At 38.3% G+C, this 24,643-nt stretch overlaps 1 protein-coding gene across 3 annotated transcripts; it reads right to left on the bottom strand.

Annotated features, from left to right (window-relative positions):
- Positions 1-1,169: 1,169 nt before the first annotated feature.
- TDRD1 (tudor domain containing 1) lies at positions 1,170-23,936 on the bottom strand. Of its 3 annotated transcripts, none has more exons than XM_065843339.2 (25): positions 23,835-23,936; positions 22,924-23,024; positions 21,479-21,549; positions 21,120-21,267; positions 20,599-20,704; positions 19,362-19,422; positions 18,037-18,141; positions 17,503-17,685; positions 16,707-16,853; positions 16,126-16,294; positions 14,440-14,523; positions 13,857-14,033; positions 12,582-12,689; positions 11,497-11,667; positions 10,620-10,868; positions 9,202-9,324; positions 8,025-8,135; positions 7,674-7,844; positions 6,294-6,539; positions 5,731-5,847; positions 5,453-5,563; positions 4,131-4,298; positions 3,460-3,681; positions 3,235-3,281; positions 1,170-1,806 (listed from the first exon to the last, which is right to left on the bottom strand). In XM_065843339.2, the coding sequence occupies exons 2-25, from the start codon at positions 22,955-22,957 to the stop codon at positions 1,714-1,716; spliced, it is 3,222 nt and encodes a 1,073-aa protein (XP_065699411.1). In that variant the 5' UTR covers positions 22,958-23,024; positions 23,835-23,936; the 3' UTR covers positions 1,170-1,713. The 3 variants fall into 3 exon arrangements, with proteins under 3 accessions (XP_065699411.1, XP_071668271.1, XP_065699412.1); XM_071812170.1 differs by having other exon boundaries at positions 3,239-3,281; XM_065843340.2 differs by having other exon boundaries at positions 23,866-23,920.
- Positions 23,937-24,643: the final 707 nt, after the last annotated feature.

The raw sequence follows: 24,643 nt of genomic DNA, 5'->3' as shown, positions 1-24,643 counted from the left end.
TCTTAAAGTTTGTTTCATATAATACCCTTTCCTCAGACACATGGAAATTTACTTCAAATTAGATTCTATACTAGCATTTAGAATCATATAATCCATAGCTGATAGTTTATCGATTCAAAAAACAGATTTCAATTACAGATTAAAAGTAGCAGAGGAAAACAAAGAAAGAGGAATGCAAGGCTACATAAAGAAGTCCAAGAGGTTTTCACGTTTCATTTGTCTCTACATCAGCGTTCCCAAAGATTCCATCTGAAATTAAGGAGTGAACTACGTCTCTGAACCATTCTCCTTTCCTTCCCATCTAGAGGGATTATTGCCAGATACATTTGTGCTGCACCAGACTTGCATCTCCCAGGCAATCACCAACCACTGCTTTCCAGGGGTTTTTGCCTGTGCAGAACAAGCCAAGATCCATTTTTCCTTTCTCCTGCTGATGAAGTGCAGACAAAGGGATTGCTTTTGATTATCGCAAAGTCACCTTCTGAAACGCAACAACTAGTTGCCAGGAGAGATGGTATGTGGAAAAGCAAACATGAAAGTTGGGAGGACTAAAGCATCAGCAGGTTGTGTTGCATGTGGTCAAACGCTTGTGAAAGTTGCATTTGTCCCAGGAAGTCAAAGGACCCTCGAGACACAACCGTAGTTCAGAATTCTGAAGACCCAAGTGCGTTTGTCTAACTGTTAGCTGCTGCAGGAATATGATGCAACAAAAAATAAAAGGCAGGAAAAATATCTGAGGCAATTGAAGTGTAATAAAACATTAAGGCAAACAAAAATATTTCACTTCCACACAAGTTTAATCTCAAGATCCTTCCAATTTGCACAAAGCCCAAACTTAGAAGATATACTTTAAGTGGACAAAGAAGCTGACCCTGACGTTTAAATAAACAAATGTCTACTGTGCTCTGTGAACAATAATTAGGCATCCCTTATTAATGTTGTCACTGGATTAGTCAGAAATGACAATCAGGTATCAACTACGTTTTAGAGAAATACTGAAAATCCGTTAATTTGAGTCAGTATTTTTGTCATATCCCAGAATAGGACATTTCTATTATGATGTGAAAAAACTTGATGGGGTAGAAATCCTGACAATGCAGCTACAGACAAAGCAGCTGCAATACAGTTTACTTCAAAATAATATTCAGAGATGCATATTACACAGCATGTTAATAAACATGTAAATGTTTATTGATTTTTGAGAGAGCTACCTATATGCAGTCCAAGACAAGATTCCGCCTTTACTGATAGTTAAACCAAATCTATGAAGAACAACCTTCAGTCCAACTTCAGACAAGGAATTATGTTGAAAGCAGATTAATCCAAGTCAGATCCAGCTTTTCAAGTAAAAGCAAGGGTACCAAAGTTGAAGTAAACTTTACAATCATTTCAAAGGTAAGTTTGTAGAACAGACTCACAATGCAACAGCCATTCCGTTCTGTGCATTCAACAGCAAAATAAAAGCAAAAAAACTTAGCAGCATGTGGTGATATAAAACAAAAACAGAACATAAATTTTAGCCTGCAGCTTTGAAATCCTTCAAGTTACATACTTATTTCACAACAACCCAAGCATACAAATAAATACATGTACTTAAACAGCAGACTTTCTACAAAGCAACTATTTTTTAAGCTGATGAATACACTTGCTCTTCCAAAAAAGGAACTGCAGCAACCTGGTCTATGTAGAAATGAAACGGCGCATGTCAGAGACCTAGTGCTCCAAGAGATTTTTCATTTCAGCAAATCCATCTGGATTCCCATACTTGTTTAAAAGGAAGAGTAGGATCTGTTCATGCTTTTTAAGCTGTGGAATAAGCAGACAGAATTAGACATATAGAATCCTTTTATTTTTTAATTGCTGATTTCATATTGGGGTAGATCCTAAAGCTACAAGCTCAGCTAAATTCCATATTAGTTCAATGGATACAGTGCTGTAAAATCTTCTGAAGGGGAAAAAGCCAGCACAATTGTAGCTGACTTCCCCCTGCTCCCCACCCTCCCCCCCTTTTTTTTTTTTCTGAAGCAGCAGCTTCCTCAAAACAAATTGAGGAAATATTCTAATTAGGACTGAGATCAGGATCTTAAATTTGGTTATTCACACATGTCCATTTCCTGATATTTTCAGGTATACTGGAGTCTTCTGTCCTTTCTTTGTCTGCCATGAGACACTGAACCAAACTTACCCAAGTAAGGGAGAATAACACAAAACAGACAGTGACCAAACTGAAGTTAGAAAAGACATAAGGTAGGTCAAGCTGTAAAATCAAAGAGATAGAGAGGGGAAGGGAAAAGGAGGTTCACTAGCCCACAATGAGAGAGATGAATCAATTACATTGAGGGACAGCACAGTTTTCCTGCCTTTCTGCCACTAAATCCTGGTAACTACACCTACCCTGAAGCAGCAAAAGTCTAAATGACTTTGAACAGAAATGCTCTTTCCCTACCTTCGAAACAGTGTAGTGCATGTTTTTTGGAGAGAGGTAAGTTTGAACCACCCTCAAAAGGTGTTTCTGTCTTTAAAATTCAAAATTTTGCTCATTCTTCCAACAAAGATCCTCACTTTGAGAAAGGCTGATGTATCTTTTCTGGTATACTTTAAGTTACTTTTAGTGAAGTTCTAACTTTTCATAAATAGTCTAGGTAAAAATAAGAAACCAGAAAGCTTAAAACCAGAAAGCTTTCAAAAATTACAGGAATATGCCATATTTGTAAGTGACTTTTTTTTCAAAAGAAAAATCCCAGACTTTCAACTGGCAAACACTGTTACAAATTCCAGTGTTCTACTGAACTCAGAATCTCAGCCCTAGCTCCGTGACTGAAACCGTGGCACATATTAATATTAATCTCTGCTACCCAAAATACACATTGCAACGATCTTCTTACATGTGCAGCTGTGTGCCAAGTTGTATCCACAGCAAAGCACAGCCATATTACTGAAAAAAAATCCAGCTGCCCTTTCTCAAAATTACACAGTTAATGCAAAACGTCACAACTACCTTCATATAACAAACAACAGTAACAATCCTCAGCCTGCAAACACAGGCTAATGAAGTTTCAGGGTGCTCTAATTACTATCACATATAAAACAAACTGAGAAGCACTGGGATGTTCACTTGGCGTATCTTCAATGTTTCAGTTAGCTACTATCTCCCTACTCCATTTGCTTCCCACAAAGTGTTTCTTTTAAATTCTGGAAAGAAGAATTTTGTGTAGTTCTTTGACTGAATCTTACTTGCATTTTTAATTCTGTGCAGCAGCATTTGGTCTCACCTCCATCACCTACAATAAATAAAGCAAGTGAATGAGTAAAATACACACAGACACTGCTTCCCTAAGTAAAGAAGTGACGTGTGGAATTCTCTAAGATTTTTGGAAGGAAACTCACTTAGGTATGCCACATGCCCATACATCTTCAAATGAAGTTTACATTAAGAAGTAATTAAGTGAAAGTAAGTACCTTGATGTCCAGTACTGAAGTTTTCAGCCCTGCAGGATTTGGCCAAACTTGCCATTACCAGTTCGTGAGCTACATTCAGACTACCATTTTCCTTAAGTTTCTCCACTGTTACTGAATTGACATTTCCATTAATCCCTTTCACTGTAATTGTGACATATTGATTCAATAACATTTCTTTTAACTTGTCCAATAACAATGGAGACCACTCAGCTTTCTCTATTCCTGCAAAAAAAAAAATAGAGTACAATCACGTTTGTTCTATAAATAATTCCTTTATGGTATGACTTGATTCTTACAAATAGTGCTATCACTGTTTTAGAAAATATGATGCTAAATTTTCCTAATATAAATAGCTTATTCTACAGATAAATAAATAAAAACATACTTTCTAAACCAGCTTTTGCAGTATTAACCAGGACACCATTTCAGCAGATCATCACATTGTTTGTCATTATTAAGGAATGAACACTCGTCAGGACAGATACAGATTTATAATGTCCAGGAAAACAACCAGTCAGGGTTTTTTGGAGGAGTGTGGATCTTTGGTTTGTTGGTTCAGTATTTTTTGTTTTGGTTTGGCTTTTTTGTATGTGTGTTTAGTTTTTTGGTTTTGTTTTTGTTTGTATGTTTGGGTTTCGGTTTTTGTGTGTGTGGTTGTGTTTTTGTTTTACCTGCAAGTGAACATGTAATTGTCTGAAAAGGCAGCTTTAAGTAGGATTCAGTGATAGGCAGCACCTTTGAAAAGGGTAAAATTTCTGTCTTCCCATAGTCTGCATATAGTACTTGCACTAGAGACTCAGAAACTTTTAGAACAACAGCTCTGTACCAGTGGCCATCACCTGAAAAGAATGGGACAAGAAGAATCACATGTGAAGTACCATCTTACAAACACAGCTTATCCCAAGAACAAGAATCTGTATAGTTTTTCAGGAATGTTTAAATACTCTGGTATATACAAGAGGCCAATCGACAAGAAGCAAGCCCCTAGAACAAGCAAATAGTTTCTGATTGCTGCATTCATAAAGATTTAAGTATTGCTTTCAGACTTCTGCCCAAATTATACAGATTTTTACTAAAATACTGTTTTAAGGCTGTCTGCAGACTGTATTTGTAGCTCCTTACCCTTGTTTTCCAACGCATATTCCCTCTCAAAATACAACCAAAATTAAAAAGTAAAAAAAAATAATCCTTTTTCCTCAATTATGCTGAAGAGCCAAAACAAACAAACAAAAATAGTGGAAGCTTAAGTGTCAAACACTTAAGCATACTCTTGTGGTCTGGCTAGTACTTCTGTTAATTCATCTGTCCTGTTTTACATGAACTGTTGTCTAGCACCCAAATTCATTTTCAGTACTTCGACAGATCTGCAACAATCCACATGCAGTCAACATTTATAAGTCAATGCTACTCCTTTTTAAAATATTGAACTAATACAGCAGCGGAGCATCCCCTCTTATGAAAGACTAAGACAATAAAGTAAGTTCCCTCACTGTTAAAAATACTTTTAACTCGAACAGCAGTTCAGTCAGCGTAGGCAGCTTGCCAGGCTAACACGGCAGAATCATCAGTTGTCACAGGCAGTGTCACCACCCCACACTCACACAAAGCAACACCACCACCACCACCACCCAGGCACCCCCAAAACCAGGAGGAGGTCTATATGGATGCAAGTGCACCATTGCTCTGCCATGAATTTCATGCCCCTGTGATTCAGGACAGTACAAATTTCAGCTTAAACAGTCATTAGCTGTTCTTTCCTCTTAAAGCTCAATAGAGTTTGCAGGGCACATCCTATTCCTTATTTTCTCTCCTGAAGTGTCACATGATTTCTTTGCCCTAAAGATGTAGCCAAGCTACCCTTTGTAACAGAATTAAGAGATCTGTAAGTACTTTAAAGTTGTTTGGTTTGGGTTTTTTTCCCTTTTTCTAAAGCAAAGATGAAAGTCGCGTTTTACACTGGTCAAGGAAATGCAAGAATGAACAATCGCCTCGCCTGAAAACAGGGCACAACAGGCTTCTCCCAGCTGTGGTCTGAAGGGCTTGGTCTTACAAGAGCGGCAATAGCTTTCTATTTCAACCAGCTGCTGATGTAGCTTCTCTTGATCTACAGAAAAAAGACATTTGATAACTAACCACATTTGGGTATCAGGAAGAGCACACTTAAGCTCCCCCACTCCCACCTTTGTCAATTCACTATAGCCATTCATTTTACTAACTAGTTTGCAACAGGACTTCTTATTGGTATTAAGAACAGTGAACACTTTTTCTTACCTTTAACTTGAACTGGTACAGCATAGAACAAGTCTGGGCTTACAACTTCGGTTACACAGACACGTACAGATTCACCCACAGCGAATTCAATTGACTTCCAGCGTCCACATGAGGTTTCTAATAGAAATAGCAAGAAAATGAAGTGTAGCACTTTCCTCCAAGCACATTTGTATTATAAGTTACTATTACAGAGTATCTTTTTAAATTTTACAGACAACCGGTACGTCTTTACTTCAAGAAGGGGAAACCAAAAAAAGCATCCAAAAAATAAGATATTGGAAAGTAAATGTGAAAAGTTCAAGTCATAGCAAATTTCTAACTCTCTACTATCAAATATTCAAATAAAATTCACTTAAGACAAACCCAGTGATTTTTACCCATCTCTTCTTGTCTATAATGCCACCTGCAGGGCAGCTTGTGTTCAGCTGTAAAAGCTGACAACATCATCAAAACTGTACAAATTTATTATTAATATGAACTATAGTTAAACAGCAAGATCACGATTACAGACTGGAATAGTGAAAATTCTTGTTCAACCTGAAAGTTAACATTCATTTAATTACCTTTTTTGTCAAGGGACGTGTTTGGAAAATTATTTGTATCTTCTAGAACTTCCTTTACAGCCAATTTTTCAGAGGTTAATATCTCATTTATCACTTTTGGATGACCTGTGGAATTGTCAATAAGCTCGACACCTGCGCCATCGCTGGACAGGGAGGTCACTCTGGCTTGAAGCTTTACCCCTGCAGTGTACATGTGAAATCTTGCTGTAGCTTCTGGAATCCATTTGCTGTCACCTGGCTTTATACCTAGGAAGTAGGAGAACTGCTCGAAACATCTCCATTAAGTAACTGTCTTCAGCATTATCTTTTCCTTTAAAAAAATAAGCTTTCTTAAAAAAAATTAAAGCCCTACTTGAAATACCAAAGCTACTTTTACTACCTCAATAATACACATTGTACTTCATCCCCTTCACTTGTGTTCTTTTAGAAGAAAGGAGGAAGAGGGAGACATTTCCTCAAGACTCTCAAGGCTTTTTTTCTACATTATTCTACCAAGTAAGTCCTTGTGCCTTAGCAAGAACAACACTGTTGAGGCTGTTTATTAATTAGTTTAATATAACCTTTTTATCAAAGGAGCAGAAAAAAAAATGTTTGGAAAAAAAACCAACACAAACCACGGTTGAAGACACCTTGAAAAAATGTAGTTTTGAGCTTTTTGCTTTTCCCCTAGTTTTTATTTTTAAAACAAGTAGACTACATTAGAAAGAATAATTCTGTAGAATTTTGAGTGATTTGGTGTGGAAAACAAAGGGGCAGAGAACTGGGAGAAGACTAAGAAACAGCAGCACGGTGCCCAACTCTGCAGGAATCATATGAAACACCCCTACAGAGACAGGACAACTTGCTTCATAAAAACAGATGAGCTCCTTTGCCTGCACAACTTTCGAGAAATAATTAAGTTGCACAAAAGCACATTTACTCCTAGCAAGGTGGCAACAAAAAGCTAGTAAGCATTACAGATGAAGCAGAACTAAACAGCAAGTTCCCTTTGACTGGCAAATCCATAAGCAACCTGGATGCATCCTTATACGATTTACTCCAGGTGAACCTGCTTCAGCAGGTGTGTTGGGCTAGATCTCCAACCCCAACCATTCTGTGATTCTGTAACCTCCACGCAGGTGGTTCCACAAGCAGAGTCAGGAGCTCAGGGAAGAGCCACCATTTTTCTGTTAAATGCAAGTCTGCGGTGTCACAAGGCTAAAACAGCTCCCACAATTTCCAGAGGCTGGAAGCAACACAGATATTTATTATAAAAACAAAACAACAAAGTGCAAACCAGTGTTCTGTGAACTATACCCTGTCATCACCTCCTTCCCCCAAACAAGCAAGTTTCTAAATGCAAAAGGTCTTATAAGAGAAAGAATCCATATGAAGATCCACCTGAGAGCCAGCATTTAATTCCTTGAAACGGAAGTTTTAGGAATGAGGATGAGATCTGCCGTATTTTATCCAATGGTACTTCCTCAACGTTTCCATAGTCCACAAAACATACTTTAACAGTTCCATCTGAAGTAACATTTTGCACCAAAGCACGGTACCACTTGCCATCAGCTAATTAAAGAAAAAATAATTACTTCACACATTTAGTAAGTTTACCACCATTTATTTTTTAGTAAATAAATTCAATTCTTCACTACCTTCTGCCAAGGCAAGCTATCAGCTATCTTTTTTTTCTTTATGTTCACATATGTTCACTGTAAAAACAATAAAATATTTTAATCTGTTACTTACTGGGAAAAAAAGCACAGCAAGGTTCTCCGTTCTCAGGCTTAAAATTATTCGGTGGTGTTTTCTGACAGTATTCAGACAATGATTTGTTAAGCGAGTTTAGAGCAAGTAACTCTGAAAATTATGAAGAAAGAAAGAAAAGGACGAGATCAACAAAATAAGCTGACCTGAACTTTATCAATACTGTTCACTTAAAAAAGATTTTATGTGAGTTTTCTGTGAATTTCAGAATTCAATCAAAAAAACACCTGTTGACACTGAGTTAGCTATTTAATTTACTAGACAGTCTTATTAGCAGGAAGACCACAGCAAAATGACCAGTAATTCTTCCCACTAATCCAACAAGCAGCCTTCACTCCAAAATATAAAGTGTATTTTACAGCCGTGACAGATCACAGGATCTCATCCTGCTTACTTGTTTGTTTGTTTTTAAATATCACGTCCTTCAGGCTTTTCTATAAAAGCACTTTTAGAGAGGAATTCAGTCATGTTTTAAAAGTGATAAGCCATGAAGAATCTATACTATCCTTAGATAAGTCAAGGAACATACTTCCCTCATTTTCTAACATCTGCCCTATATTTTTAATCTGAATGCATTTAGCTTCTACTTCCAGCCACTGAATTTCACCATGCTCACTTGCTAGTAAGTTAAAAAGGCAGCGGCTATCAGAAGTCTTTATACATGCAAACAGAGGAACATGATTGTTTTCCTGAGTTTATCCAAGGGGAGGTCAAGTTTCAAAAGCTTTGTTTTCTCATTTTCATGTAATTTTATCTCTTTTGGATCTTTGTAAGTTTTTATAAATTAGAACAGGACTGAGTACTGAAAGTGAGCTCCAGTCAATATTGGCATGGGCACAGGAAACATGTCTCTTACTTGCTATCTTTTGTTTATATACCCTTTGCCTAGGTTACGGTAGCTCTTTTCACTTTTCTCTACATTCTTAGATTAAGTTTTATTCAACTGGTTACCTTCAACATTTTCAGATTTCAGTCTCAGAGTCACTACATACCATGATCCAACTCCTTCATCATTCCGCTTGTATTCTCAGATACAAAAACTCAGAGATAAGCCTTGGTGCTCCAAGCTCACTTGAAACAGTAACGCGTTACAACTATAATAAATGTCAAATCAGGAAGCAAAGAAACTTGCAGAAAGAAACAAGCTGAATAAACTTACCACTCTTATTTGAAATCTGACAGTAGAACTCTCCAGGATCGTACAGCGTACACACTACGACATCTACTGTTTGTTTAAGAGTTAATTTACTCCACTTGCAAATTCTTTTGTTTGTTGTGTCCTCTAGAGAGGAAAGAAGAGGCAAACAGCTGTCAGTGAGAGTACTGGAAATGGTCTAAGGAGGAGAAGCAACAAAAAGATCAACAGAAAGACTGGTTGCAGAAATTTGCACTGTATATTATACTCTAATATCTGAAAAAAGTTTCTTATTCTTCCAATTAATTCTCTAAACCAAAATATAACACTGTTTCTTAATTTTTGGCAAGTTAACTAAGACCTACAGTTACAGCATGACGGATCCAGCAATCACGGATTTAATCACTAAGTTTAAGTAAAGCAAACAAGCTAATGAAAATGTATTTTGCAAGTCAACAGAGAATGTATCTGTTGAAATTCCAATATAAAAGCAAAAGTTTTAAAACGTGAGACAAAAGTTGTTAATCTGTTTAGAACCTCCATATAAAAGCTCCCACTCCATGCAAGAAATTTTAAAAAGTTGAGAAGCAACCAAGAAACTTAAGTAGTACAAAACAGGTCCAGGATGATGGCCATAGACCAAAATGCATTTGGATACAACCATGGAAGTTACTGTTAATTTGAATTTTATACAGGATTCCTTACCCTTATGAACAAAGACAAAGAATAGCCATGTCCTGGCCATGAACCATCTAGTGAGGAAGATCAAAATTTAGGGATTTGGACAGAGCCTTGACAAGATGACTTCCCCCAGTTTTCAGTACAAATGGATTAGGGGAGAACAGTTTTACCAGACACAGGATAGAAAAGAGGGGCTTAACGTGCCTCATATGAGAGAAGCTAGGAATCTTCCCACAACACAGAGAAATCTGACATAAAATTTGCGAATCTCTCAAATTGAAGCTTTGGTCACTAAATGCAAAAGTCCTAGAAAATTTGACTGCAGTAGCCTTTACAACTTCAAGATGATACCTAAATGGCCTTTTTTGTGTGAGGGTTTAGGTGTAAAACATAAAACAATGAGGATTAATTACTATTTAAGCTAAAAGACAAGGGCACAAGAACAAGCAGGTACTAACTAGTCATATCCCGCTTTGCCTGGAAATTGTAACACTTCTAACCAGAGAAAGTGAAATATTAGTATTGTCTTCCAAAAATTGCAACGTTGTTGTTACGTATGCATACACATATACACACACACACACACACAAGCAAACACACAATTTCCTCATGGCAAAGTTGCCATGGCTGAACTTCAGAGCTGCGAAGATTAGAATTCATGAGCCAGACTGGAATGTTCCTACCAGTCAAGAACTTGCATTCTTTGTACCCACTCCAGTAGACGTAAATAACGCCAATTCGCAGGACATGCTCGTACTCACCGTCTGCTTTCTTAACATCACTCATTCCGATTGCTGGCAAGGCCACCCTTGGTTCCTCAGCTGCACAGCCTTTCTCTATGAGACAGCTTGATATATTTATTACCGGAGTAACTGATGCATCTACAAGCTCCACCACACATCTATCACTGTCTTTATCCACTACTTTTACTGTGAACACTCTGTCTTTCACCAGTTGGTTCATAAAAGAAATAAGATTTGAGGTCCAGGTTCCTTGTGATGGCTTTACACCTAAAAAAGTCAGATAGTATGGAAAGGTTCTCAGGACAGTCCAAGTCTCAACAATATGTGGAAAAGTACAGTAACACTGCCTACAACAAAAGATTAAGCAGCAGTACTACAAAAGTTCATAGTCTAAATAATTGGGTTTGGAATCTTGTTACAAGCATGAGGATTGGGGATGAGTTACTTTTGTAGTACTTGGATTTAATAAATAATGGTCTACTAGTGCTTTCACTAGATTTGCCCCAAGGGAGTGGGACAGATACAGTTCTGAATTTCAAGATATAAAATGAAATTTTACTGCAATGTTAGAACCACAACAGATTTAAGAATTCCACACCTCCAGTAGATGACTGAATTTTGCTTAGGAAAAAAAAAAGAGCACATACAAAACCTAAACAGGTGTGTTAATATAGCCATGTTTTCCAAACATACAACTGCAGGTCACCAGGTACTTTAGGAAAGATTTGTTGTGTTTTGTAGATATGGCCCAACAAACAAGAAATCTGGAAATCATGCCTACTGTTATCCCCATCCTCCCTACATTTCAATATAAGATACTAAAGGTGTGATCATTATCTAACTCCACTTACTGTGCCCCTATCCAGTTTGAAACAGCTTATCATTTATTTCATACCTGCCAAGGCACATCTTATGGCTTGAGCTGGCAAGCCCATTAATCTTGGAATTACAGGACGAAGTCTAGTCAGAGGAAGAACTTCGTAATTGCCATAATCTATATAGCTCACCAAAACAGAATCTTCAGAAACATATTCTGTAACCGCAGCACGATACCAAAGATTGTCTTCTAGAAAGGAAGATACAGATATTCATTGTACTGCTTTTAACTTCCCACAGTTAATTTATTCAAAGCAGCAAACCCACAGGAAATTAAAGAAATAAATGACTGGGAATGTTTTCTCAATCACATAAAGAAATTATTGCAGCAACACTTTTGACCAGAAAAAAGGCATATGAGGGGGGTTTTTTGTTGTTAAAAGTTGGATGAAATAGAGAAAGATCTGTGAGGGAAAGAGATTCATCTTCATCCTACTGCATTCAGGCAAACATGACTTCAGACTCACAGACAAAAGGTATTTCCTTCATACAGGCTTACCAATTCCTAGCATAAAATACTGTTTTATGCAGCATAGTAGTCTGTGTTTGGGCAAGATTTAATATTTTATGAGACTTGGAGAAACTTGGCATCAGTGATAAGGATCAGGTGGAGACTAAGTTATGAACATACAAATCAGGACTACCAGGTCTTGGCTAAATAACATTTTGAGAAGAAGTTTATCAGCATCATTACATATAAACCCATTTCTTCGGTCCCTTTTCTGGGGTCTAACATTTCAAGTATATATTTATTTCCAGTCACATGAACTAGTGCTCATATATATCTATATCTATCTATATAAATACAAAATTTCTTTATGATTTCTTAAAAAGCTCCTTTATACAAAAACGAACCCAGTGTTAAAGGCTTTGCTAAATGAAGTGACCACGTTATGGTATTTTTTTAAATTAGTATTTTATAGATGTCATAATTAGCTATTAATACTTGTTTTTAAAAATCACTACCAAATGCTACCAACAGCTAAAACCAGACATGAATAAAATAAACTCTATATTACACATTTCTAAACATAATTATTGCAAAAAACAATCCATGTTATAAAGTTACATAAATTAACAGTCATATTCTCACTCCATTTTTACCTGTGAACTGGGCACAGCACACATTTCCAGCTGCAGGATGGAAAGCTGAACTACTGGAAAATTTGCCACAATGTTCATTGAGAGATACTTGAAGCTCAGCAAGTTGACCTGATGTTAAAAAACATATAGGTTTTGGAACATACACCATCATTAATTATTACAAAAGCACAAAAATCTTAAGTTCAAAGCTCGGAAGAACATCTTGTAGTATAATGGAGATTATTTCACATAATGTTTAACATAATACCAAAATAGCAATGAAACTAGGACTCTTCAATCTTACTGATTCCTCACTGGAGTCTAAGGAATCCCAGTGGAGAAGAGGACACAGATAACCAGTCACAGACTTATTTAACACAGGAACAACTGAAGCCAGCAGGAATTGAAACCAAGCTAGTGGAGGAATGCTAGAAAGAAACCAAGGAAGACAGCTCTTCAAATAACAGGCAGGCGTCGAGTGTCACTTCTTGCCAAAGGACACACTACACTATGAATTTAAAGGCTGCACAAGTACACAGAAGAGAAATCCACTGTAGGAGATTCACCAGATCACATCCAGCTGCCAAAGCCTTTTTAGCCCCTAAAATACCCACTGGCTCAGGCAGTGCTGTGAGGACACATCCTACAAACTTACTCTGCTCTTCCTCTTCCCAAACATCTGTTTATTGCCACTGTTGGAGATGTACCAGAAGTCCCTGCAGCCTGGCACTCTGGCCCACTGTCATGTTACTTACAGTCTTATGTTTTACCATACCAGAACACACCGAAGCAGAATTTGGGCCCTATTAATCCAGCCTTCTCATACTCAGATATTCTCCCCATGCTACGTAACAAAGAAGCTCTGTCCACGCACCCAGCCTATGAGGAAATGTTTCCCTCCAGGGTTAAAGCAACAAGGCATCAAAGGAATAAACACAGCAATTACAAAATCACACTTCTGGAACAGGAGAGAGAACATATTTAACATTAAATATTCATGGTAAAAATTGACTTCAGACTGCTAAAATCCATGCCACACCATCTCTCTACTCTGCGTTCCTCAAACTGCCCACAAATGATCACCTTACACGTTAGTGAGTGATATTAACAGCTAGAACTGCCCAAAATATCCTCTACGCCACTATGGCTTGTAATTGACTGAGGCATGGCCGATTGCTACCAGGATCCATCATTTTGGGTCAAACTACAGGATGAACAACAGCTCCCTCCAGCCTCTGCTGAAGAGAAAAATGCCAGACCAGGTATCTTACATCCCGCTTCCAACATGTCACTTACGGGCATTGTGCATCTGCTGACAGAAGAAGTTTTCTGGAGTTTCAATGCAGGAAACAACACCAGAGAATACATCTCCGATACATAAGGAGATACAATTGGCAACTGAGTTAGCACAGTGAAGAAATTCTTCATCTTCAGGTATTTTTTCTTTACTTCCCTTAGAATGGTTTTCTGGTACTGTACATATAAAAAATAAATTTTAAAAAAGAGGTTGCTGATCAAAAGCTGACTTTGAAATGTGCAACCTTACCAGCCAGGATTAAAACCGCACTAAATTAAATTTAAACATGCTTAAGCAGTTTTGTTTCTTTTTCCTGACTCTTTGGACCTTGAAGGCTCCTGTCATATGAAATTAATGCTCATATAATCATCACTAAACAAGTACTTCAGACTATCAAAAGCATATGTTCTACTGTCACTAGTGACCTGAGGGAAGCTCCACTAGCCAATATTTTAAATAGGAGGCAATGCCAGTGGGCAGCCAGAATACTTACTACTTTCAGAATACCACACAATACGAGAGCACTTAAAATTCCCCAAGTTTTTTCTGTCTCTTAGTAAGAAGTTCGATTTGCTTGCTTACCTCTCAGACAGTCTATTCCTTTTGCATTACCTCCTGGGGTCAAATCAGACCTCATTTCCAAAGGTACTTTCTCTAGGCAGTCTCCTAAAATACAGATGTAAAAAAAGAAAACAATTTACCATGTAGGATAGTCATAATTTATTTCAGATCCATCTTCTGAGCCTGACCTACATCCCTATCACAAGGTGAAGATGTTCTACTTATTTGTTGAGCACTTAATATGCTTAGAATGCAAAGTAAAAGCAGTTCCAGAGTAACTCAGCTACTTGAGTTTTCTGAAGACGTTCACAGCTCCGAGACTGTTTGACTAAATAAAATGAGCAAAGCAGTAATAACCAACATTTACTCGTACCTGCTGAGGACTGTTGGATGAAAAACTGATTGCAGCTTTTCACACTAGGATTCACAACTGACGTCCTTATGAGTATTCGATGAGTTACCAAGATTTACAAAGAAATCTTGGGTTTCTTAGCTGTTACATAGATCATTTCTGATATATGAAGCATTATTTCAAGTTTTAAATATAATTATTTTCAACTGAAAACCTGAATACAGATGTTTAAGTTGCTTATAAGGTCATGGAATAGATGCATGCAAGCTTTCATGAATGCAGCAACATTTTTGTGATCTTCTCTTCCAGAGGCTGACAAGTTATATTGCTTTGCCATTAGTGTGCTGTAAAGCAACCAAATGTGAAATATGCCCAGCACAACCCTCAAACAGTTGAATTTACACAGGTCTAAGGTGAACCATCATGTTATTGATTGCAGGGACTATGACATGAAGATAAGCCTCCTACACACCAGGGATTTTTGCAAGCCAAGAGGATCAACTATCACTCCCTTCAAAATTTCTGTGGGCTGCAAATCAATGAAAACATGCTCTTAGCACTGTATCATTCTTGCTCTGCAGACAGGAAAAACAAAAAACAACAAAAACAAACAAAATAGCCCTCGAAATCATGACAACCACACAATCAAAGCCAGAACTCTCAGCTCAACCAAAGATCCGAATTCAGACTCCTCAGAGGTCAGGTGCTCTGCTCGCCTCTACCCACTGATGATCACTAAGTTAGAAATAGAAATGTGCGTGGAGTTCTCCAAGTAGATGCAACAATATCTAGTGGTTACACTTTCTGTGGGATATTTGTTTAGTGAGCACATATGAAATAGAACAAAAGCTGCAAAATTCTGAGTGGAACTAGAAATTGATATGATCATTTTTAAAGAGTTGAAAATGCATGAGATAAAAGAACACCATGGTCCTAAATTATCATGCCTCTATTAAAACAGAAAAATAAGCAAGATAATCTAGAAAACACTGAATTTGTTACAATTCCATTGGAAAAGTAACCTTACTAAAATTTAAGGTCAAACATAACAAGATATTTCAGGTACAGACATTTTAAAATGACCTCTACATAGAAGAATGAACTAAAAGTAAAAAAACACCACCACCACCACCACAAACAAACAAACCCAAACCAAACCAAAAACCAACCAACCAAAACACCCACAAAAACCAAACCAAACAATCAAGGGGCAGGTTGTGACCAAGAGGGAAGACCAATAAAGAAAAAACCTCTCCTCTTTTAAAGGTATTGGACATGGGTAGAGGGGAAGGTAAGTGAACATGAAAGCCTTATCAACTATATTTCACCCCCCCCTCACACTACCAAGTACTTACCAAAATCTAGAACAACATCTACAGAAAAACTCAACATCATTTCCTCCTGTAATATGTCAACAACAGTTACTGAACAGTGCTTTCCCATGAGCTGGGAAGAAAAGCTGGCAATGACTTCATTCCATCCTTTTTCTTTTGGATCATATTTAGCAAAGGAACACTTAATGGCCTGAAAAGAATTATAATTAGAACAAGAAGGGATAGGGGGTTGTTTGCCCTTTAGAAAAAGCAACTCAAGACTCTCAAAAGGCTCTCAAAAATATCATGTTGCATAGAAAAGTTAAAGCTGCTGTTGGAATCTGAAGCACTATCAATTCAATTAACTTCTTCACAAGAGTTAAGAATTAGGAAATTAAGTTCAAACTGTAAGCCACATTTCCTCTGATTCTCCTACTATTTATGCTGGGTTAGTGAATGAACATTTCAGAAGGTGAACCTTAGTGCAGTATAGCAGTTTTTATGCATCACTTTCACTGAACACAAAATACTGTGATAATTACAGTTACAGAGACAGGAGTTAGACTCATTTCAGAACTATTCATTTAAAACACCTCAGCTACTGTTAGGAAAACAGAACTCACACATGGAGGAAACAACAGTTCAATGTCTTTGTGCAGAGCTTTAATCCAGGAGAGTGGAATATTTTCTTCATTTCCATAATCAATATAGAATACTTGTGCTTTCTTCTGTGACATATCCACATCTTTTACCAGGGCTCTGTTCCAGGTCTGTATAGGAATAAATGATAAGCTTGGTAAAAACACAACATGTTTTGCTTTACTTCATCAGATTTGTTTATCCAAGGCACTGACCAATTCTGAAGTGAGAGAAATGAACACAACTCATTGTAGTGTTGACTGTTGTGAAGATAAAAATTATACTCCTGTGGATATTGGCTACCATACAGTAAATCAAGACTCTGCTAACAACAGAGGAGAAAAATGGAAAGAAATACAGAAAAGGGATGGGAAGGGAAACAGAAAGTAGATGTGGTTATAGAAATGCCACCCAAGAAGTCAGGGAAGAAATGAAGAGTAACTTCCTTAAACAAGCAGAGTCATATTCCAAACTGATCTAACTACAGGAGTTTAAATTTGCTAAGAACACACACAGGCTACAAGCAACAGTAGCGCAAAAAGGCCCTACGGGGCTCGAGTACATAGACACATAGAAGTAAAGTTTCTAGAGGGGAAAAAAAAAAAAATCAGTACCTTCAATTTGAGCTGCAGATGCTATAAAGTTAGTTGCTACCACAAATCTACTCCAATAAACTGATGCCTCATTAGCAGCCTTCAGTGGCAGAGACATAAAAGCAAAGCATGCAAAACGTGAAGAACGCAACATAGAATGGTTATTTTACGGACAATGAGACGCTACCTGATCCGAAGAACACCTTGCAACGCAGACTTCCCCTTTGACAGCAAAATATTGCTCCTGAATAACTGTGTTAGCGTAACAGTCTTGCAGTTTCACGGAAAGTTTACTGATCTGGTCTAAAACTTTTGGAGAACTCATCTGTATATAAAATTCACTTGGACTCTTGAACTTTGTTACTGTACCCTAAAGAGAAAAGCCATAGATGACACACACAGAACAGCCTACAGTATATTATCCAGGACCATTATTCATTTCAATAAATGCATTTCAGCCTATATCTGATTATGTTCTTTTGTTTTGAACCTAGCAGTAATTAATTGCAGGGAATAAAACCAGTGATGTTCACCTTCCCTGAAACACTGCTCCTCACTCACTCCCCCTGCCTCTGTTTGCATTTACTCATCTTTACAAAAATGAAAGAATTTTACATGTGAGCAAAATGAGACAAAGAGCTGAGGTGACATGCAGCTATATACACTTAACTTCAAATGCAACCTAACAAAGCATTGTAGGATTCTTCCATAATAAAAGTACCTGTACTTCCATAGCTTTTTTGATCCCTAGAGTCTGGAGATCTGAAAGCATTATTTTCTTGCTGGGCTCTCCTGTCTTGAGGGAATCCACAGATGTTGAATTACCCTAATTAAAACAGCTATAAGTTATGTTTAAACTGGAGTAGTTCAGCTGTAGATCCTTGTAGTAACAAACAAAAAATAACTTTTTATCATTTAAAGCAGCATGTTAAAAAGTGCTTTTGTTGACTTCCAATAAGATGTCTACAGATGTTGTATTACTCTTGAAAATAACTTAACACATTATCACAGATACACCAAACAGACAATGCAAAACAACTGCTGAAGTCTCACACATTCACCTCCTCCTTTCACACCTATTTTACAGGATAATTCAGCTGTATTTCTTGCTTATGATGCTCCCACATGTAAGTGGAACTGAATTCCACCTGCTTCCTTGTAGTCTTAACACCACAGAGTAGATTATAGCTACTGCTTGAACTGCTGGCAGCCATTTGAAGTCTAAACATTTAGTGTGACCTGCCTAATGCATCAACACCCTAAAAACATTAGAAAAAATATCTTTTACACATCGTTAGGGAAAACCTCTTACAGTTGGACCAACATACTGCAGATAATGCACAACGACTGAGATTATTGTTAGAACTGCCAAATTACTTCCAAATATTCTTCTAAAACATTTTCCATAAAAACACATCTCACATTACAACAGCAAAACACATTTGATTGTTCAATATGCAATGTAAGCTCTCTTACTTCCAAGGACTTGCTTGAGATTCAGATGAATGAGGGAAAAACAAAACCTCCTGTTATTTCAAAATAAATTTGCTACAAATTGTTTATTCTTGGTCTGAAGGGCACTCACTATCAGTTGATCAGTTTTACTAGAACATAGTCACAAGCATGGACAGCAGAAAGTTATCAGGGTGAACTAACAGAAGTCTCATGACCCAAAATGAAGCTTCCTTTCTGAATTCCTTCAAAAATTTAAACAGATGAATGAGAAAGCGCAAAGAAGTGTATGACAAAGGAGTTTTCTTCTTCCTAAAATATTTCTCTAGCAACATCACATATATCTTGATTTTGGGAAAACATTTCTGAAAAAGTTCAGACAAAACACAAGTTGTCTGCTGGTATTGCTAAGGGCTCTACAAGTAACATTTTAAAATGTTTCTCCCAGTCACTTTTGATTGGAAGCACTGATCTTTCTACAAGGTGTAAATTATGATATTTGGAACTCATTCCTTTCCTGTACAGGTCAAATTAAGCATATTGCAATAAGCTCATAACAGATCCATTCAAGACAGTGAAAATCATATTCTATACCTTAAGACAAACTCCTGTCTCAGTTTTAGCAGGTAACATGCCTCCACTGTTATTACTTACACTGTAATCAAAGAAAAACATGTTAATTTTAAAGAATCAAAGACAGACAAGTACGATTTGTAACACCTACTTGCAAATAAAACAAAAAGGCTGTGTTCACAGTATGTGGTTTTTGTCAGTCCTTATTCTGCCTTTAGGAAAATGTAGAATGGCAAATTTGTTAGTTCCCTGTCATGCAAAATCTGGTGTATTTTTCCTCATGCCATCAACAAAAAAAAAGTTAAATTTGGTTCAAATGGAGAAGAAATCTCCCAGAGTTGTTGTGGAGTTCTGCTAACGCTCTAATCCAAAGAAAACCTTAAGAACTACAAAATCAAAAACAAACAAAAAGAAACGTTGCTACTTCAATTGAACACATAATGAATATCCAGATATATGCCAGATTATACCTGATGCCGCCCCTGTTCAGTTGCTGCAGCAAAATTTATGGGAAAAAAAAAAATCTCTTGTGAACTTTGATTACAAACACCTGGTTGCAGATTCACTGAACTGAGACTATCACTCCTTGCTAGAGATTGCCAGCTCAAATGCTCAGATCGCTCCCCTAAACTGTTCCGAAACCATCCAGTCATTTGTACTGTGTCATAACCTAACGGTGCTTACTTTAATTGAAACACATCAGGGACTGACCTCTTGAGCATCTAAACTGGCACGTCAAAAGCAATAATGAGCAGCTCGAGAATGGCCTGGCTAAGACAACTTCTTGTAATTGTAGTTGTGTTCAAAGAGAAAATATCCATGAAGTTCACCAAGGCTACAGCTGAATTCAAACGGTGCCTCTTTAGTGCCTGTTAAATGCAACCCATTGAGCATTCTACTGCTGGAAAGCACAGTCTCATTTCTCATCCCTTCACCACATCATCAGTGGCGATAACAAAGCCATGTGATAAAGCAGTGTGCTTACTGCATGCTCACACAGTTCTGACACAAGTAAAAACATTGCTTTTGCCTTAAATCACATTACAGAATGCCTTAAGAACTCCAACAATATCTTTCCAGTCACCCTTTTAAAGCAGCAGAGCTGAGTTTTCTGACAAGTATGAAACAATTCAGTACTAACGTAAGAACAAGCACCATATTTTACTGTAACAGTGCCTTTACGTGGTCATTAAAGTTGTATTAGGAGGGAAGTTGTCCTTCTGTAAAGATTATTTGGCAGAACTTTTAACAAACTTACTTCTGTTTAACGGGCTCACACACAACACTATGTGCTCGCCAGTCTTTCTTCTGACAATCTGCAGAGCAGTAGTATATTTGCTTGCACTGTGAACATCTGAGGGATCCTTAAAACAAAGTGAGAGAGAAACACCTATATCAGAAGAGATGACAGTTGTTAAGATGCAGACTCCATGTATTACTTAATAACTGCTTTATAAGATAGTTCCACTACACTTCTAAGCACATAACAAATAGGTACTTGTATTCACATGTAACTAGCAGACATTACTGCCCCAGATGTCCCAAATTCCTTCTATATTTAAGAAGGAAAAAGAAACCACCAAACATTTTTGATTAAGGAGATGCTCTCTTCTGTTTATCCATTCCAAAACTCCAACTGTCTTTTGAACAGTCACTATATTTCCACCTGAGAGATAAAAATACACATCCATTTTAAGATACTTCTAAGCAAACCTCTTGATCTGCTTTCACCAATAAATATACTATTGCATCACAGACTACACGACAACCGGCACTTACCAAACAGACCACAATGATGGCAAGTCCTCGCTTGAGGGGGTGATACTAATGAATTAAAAAGACTCTTATCATAGCCAATCGAGAAAACATTTTCAGAGGAATATTTCAAGTTCTTTGGCTTCTCATGAATCAAATCAGAATGTGACACCTGTGGAATAAAAATTTTAGGCGATTCTTACCAGAAAGAAGCCACCCATTGGTTTGAAATATTCTAATGTACAAAAATGTGACAGCCCTCCTGCCCCCATCCCAAAAAAGTCAAAATTTCAAAGTTCTAGAAAGAGCAATACAGGCTGATCATTTCTGCTATCTAGAAATGCTCAGAATATTGGGGGCAATTACAAAGTGCAATAACTCACGGTATTTCCTTTATCAGCTGCAGCTGTCAACAGCAAGTTCCCTCTAATAGTTACACCTCCCGTGGAACTTCCTAGAAGCAGAAGTATTTGCAAAGGGATCTGATTAACAATGTTAATGCATGCCTGTGTTATGGAGTATTTGCAGGAAAATCAGAAGGCCGTTCTCTGTTCCAAGTATTCTGCTACCACATTTGAGCAAATGGAGATGATAGGATCATTACACACTCTGGAAGTCACTTCTTAACGCTCTTGACATCACGTTTATTCAAACCTATCATCAGTGGAATTATTAAAGCACCAGTTTCACTGCTCTGTGGTTATCACTCAACAGTAGTCCTAATGTCCTCCATCCATAAATTTGTTTCAATTGTTCAGCAGGAAAAAAAAAAGTTTACATAATTTCCAATATCCATAGGGCAGAAATTCAGAAGAGGCAATTTTACAAGTTTTTTCAATACTGTTAAACATGTGGTCTATCTTTATACTTATGCATAGTTTTGCCACATCAACAGGTGTTCAGAAACAAAATGCTCAACAGATTTTAACTTTCCAATGGGTACCTTATAAGCCTTGTGGTCTTTCCAGTGAGCTTATTATCAAACAACTCTTACAAGACAAAAATTCAGGTAAGCATGCATACCAGTATTCTAGGAACTATGTTTTTATAAGTGAGTGACTCATTTACCTACAAAAAAATTGGTTCAGTTTCAGATCACACACCCCATTCTAAGCTTGTTCCAGTCCAGCAGGCTTATTAGCCAAAGTTTTTCACCAAGTCAGCATAAAGCTTACATGGCCTTTTTCCCCCCACCTGGAAGCAAGTTGATCTCGTAAAATTTGCCTAAACTAAAACTCTCCTCTAACATGAAATTTCATAAACACTCCAGGCTGAGGATGACTGCATATCAAGCTACCTCAGATCTCCCAGAATGAAGTCTGTTTTCTTCCCCCTTCATTTGGAGTAAAAGGGAATATGCATCAGATATCACTGATGAAGGCAAGAAACATCGCTAAAGGAACTCCAACTCCCACTGCACGTATCTCCACCAACTTCCCTAGCACTCCAATTAGCCTGGTGCTTTTTTTTTTCAATCATCCAAGGCATTCAAGCCCACACGAATTTGGGTAATTAGGAGTTAGGTGTATTTATAAGCCATATTCATACTTAAAATGTGTATCAGTAATCCAGCATATACACAATTATGGAAGAACAAAGTCAAGATACTTTTGTCAAGCTGTGGGCAAAATCTCTCTTTTATTGCACTTGTGCTGCACTTAAACTTTCTGTACTATTTCTACACTTGACAAAAAACACCCTGTATTGTTCACAAAATACTGATTTTTTTGATCGATATGTCAGAAATTCAGCCTCAAAACAGAGCTTTTCAGTAGGAAGTTGGCACCTGTGATTCTGCTGCTTTAACCTGCATCTACAACATTATTACCTTTGTTCTTCAAGTGAAGTGGTTCTGCCATCATGTAAATGTTCACATGAGAATATGATGAAAGGAGGCTGTGTGATGAAATGTGGCTGTAGGCCAGGTAACTACAAAAGCATGGATTTAATGATTAATTCAGGCAGGCACACAAATTAAATATTAAAATATTTTTAAGTCACATTCTGCAGTCATACTTAAGCATCAGTTTTGGAAAGTTAATTCTCTACTGTTTCTTTAATTCGCACAGTAAAAAGTAGAATACTTCCTGCATGAAGAACTCAACAACCAACGCTCCAGACTAAAAATAAGCAACAAAAAGCCCTTCATGAGAGGAGAGCAGAGAGGAGCAGCTGTCACAACCTGCATGTCAAGTTTGCTGGGCTCACAGGTGACCTGTCTCTCTGGAGAACTTGCTCTATTTGGGCTAAACTGTCCCCGTGCTAAAGGATGAGCAGCTCCCATGGGCTCCTCATGGCCGGGAGCTCAACCTCAGGCAAAGGCCCAAAGCCCCTGGACCAACACCAGAGCTGCTTCCTGAGGGGAAACGACTGGGCCAGGCTCTGCCAAAATGAACTCCTGCCACCTGCTTTCCAAATGCTAACCCTCAATATAATTATTTTAAATATAAAAATATCCTCTTCCTACATTACACTGGAGAAATCAACTTAAAATGAACTCGCAAATGAAGCAGTCTTCGAATTGACACTGCAATCAACTCAATCAACAAAGAGCTTTCACGACTGAGCTGTTTTAACTAACTCAGGACAAAACTAAGCGCCCCCACCCGCAGCCTCAAGCCGGGGCCCAGCCCCGGACTCCAGTCCCGCGCTGCCCGTTCCCGCCGCCCCGAGCCCCTTCCCTCCCTCAGGGCAGCGCTCCCCCCCGGGCGTCCCCGCCAGGCTGGGCTGGCTCCTCACTGGAGGCCCCACGGCGGCTGCAGACGCAGACCCGGCGCTCGGAGGGGAGAGCCAGCGGCCCCGCCGCTCCCGCCGATGCCGCCACAGTCGCCCCGCCCCGCGGCGGCCGGAGATGGGGCGGGGCGGGGCACGTGCTGCCCGGCCGCTCGGAGCCGGCGCGCTTCGTCTGTAATCGGCACCGTAATTGGCGCCTCCTCGTTAGCGCCGCTCGGGTCGTGTCGCCGGTCTGGAGAGCCAGGGCTGTGTGGTTTTCACTTGGCTGCGTTGTTAGCGCTCTGGCTGAAAACACGTTAGTCACAAAATGTACCACTCCCCGTGTGTTGCAAAAGATGTCTTTAATTTTTTTTTTTATTTTTTTTTTTACTCAAAAGTATCATTGTTCTTACTCTGGCTTTAAGAAGAGAGGCAGTGAAACATCCATGGATGTGCTAGTAATCGCAGAACACCAGGTTGGAGCAGTTCAAAAGCATCCGATGTAGGGGAGTGCACCACTTCCATGGGGAGACTGTTCTAATAGCTGATTGTTCTCAGGGTGAAAAATTCCCCTCTTGTGTCCAATCAAAATGTCCCCAGGAATAACTTGTACCCATTACTGCTTCTCTTTTCCATGGGACTCCTTGTAAAAAGCAAGTTTTCATCTTCCTTGTAACAGCCCTTTAAATACTGGAACATGGTGATGAGTCTCCCCAAGCTGCCTTTTCTCAAGGCTCAACAAGCCCAGTCCTCTCAACCTTCCCTCACGTGGCAGCTTCCCAGCCCTATGATCATCTTTGTGGCCCTTCTTTGGACCCTCCCCACATCTTTTTTTG

This window comes from Patagioenas fasciata, chromosome 8, assembly GCF_037038585.1.
Source record: "Patagioenas fasciata isolate bPatFas1 chromosome 8, bPatFas1.hap1, whole genome shotgun sequence".
Classification (NCBI taxonomy): Eukaryota; Metazoa; Chordata; class Aves; order Columbiformes; family Columbidae; genus Patagioenas; species Patagioenas fasciata.
Note: the sequence above shows the minus strand (reverse complement) of the source record. Positions and strands in the feature narration are given on the sequence as shown.

Excerpts from the sequence above, each read along its gene's own strand:
- TDRD1 (XM_065843339.2), bottom strand. The coding sequence starts at position 22,957 with ATGATGGCAGAACCACTTCACTTGAAGAACAAAG. Across the intron at positions 7,845-8,024 it reads TTGCTGTGCTTTTTTTCCCA|CTGATGGCAAGTGGTACCGT; the intron begins GTAAGTAACAGA and ends TTCTTTAATTAG. Across the intron at positions 3,682-4,130 it reads AATTACATGTTCACTTGCAG|GAATAGAGAAAGCTGAGTGG; the intron begins GTAAAACAAAAA and ends TTTTTTTTGCAG.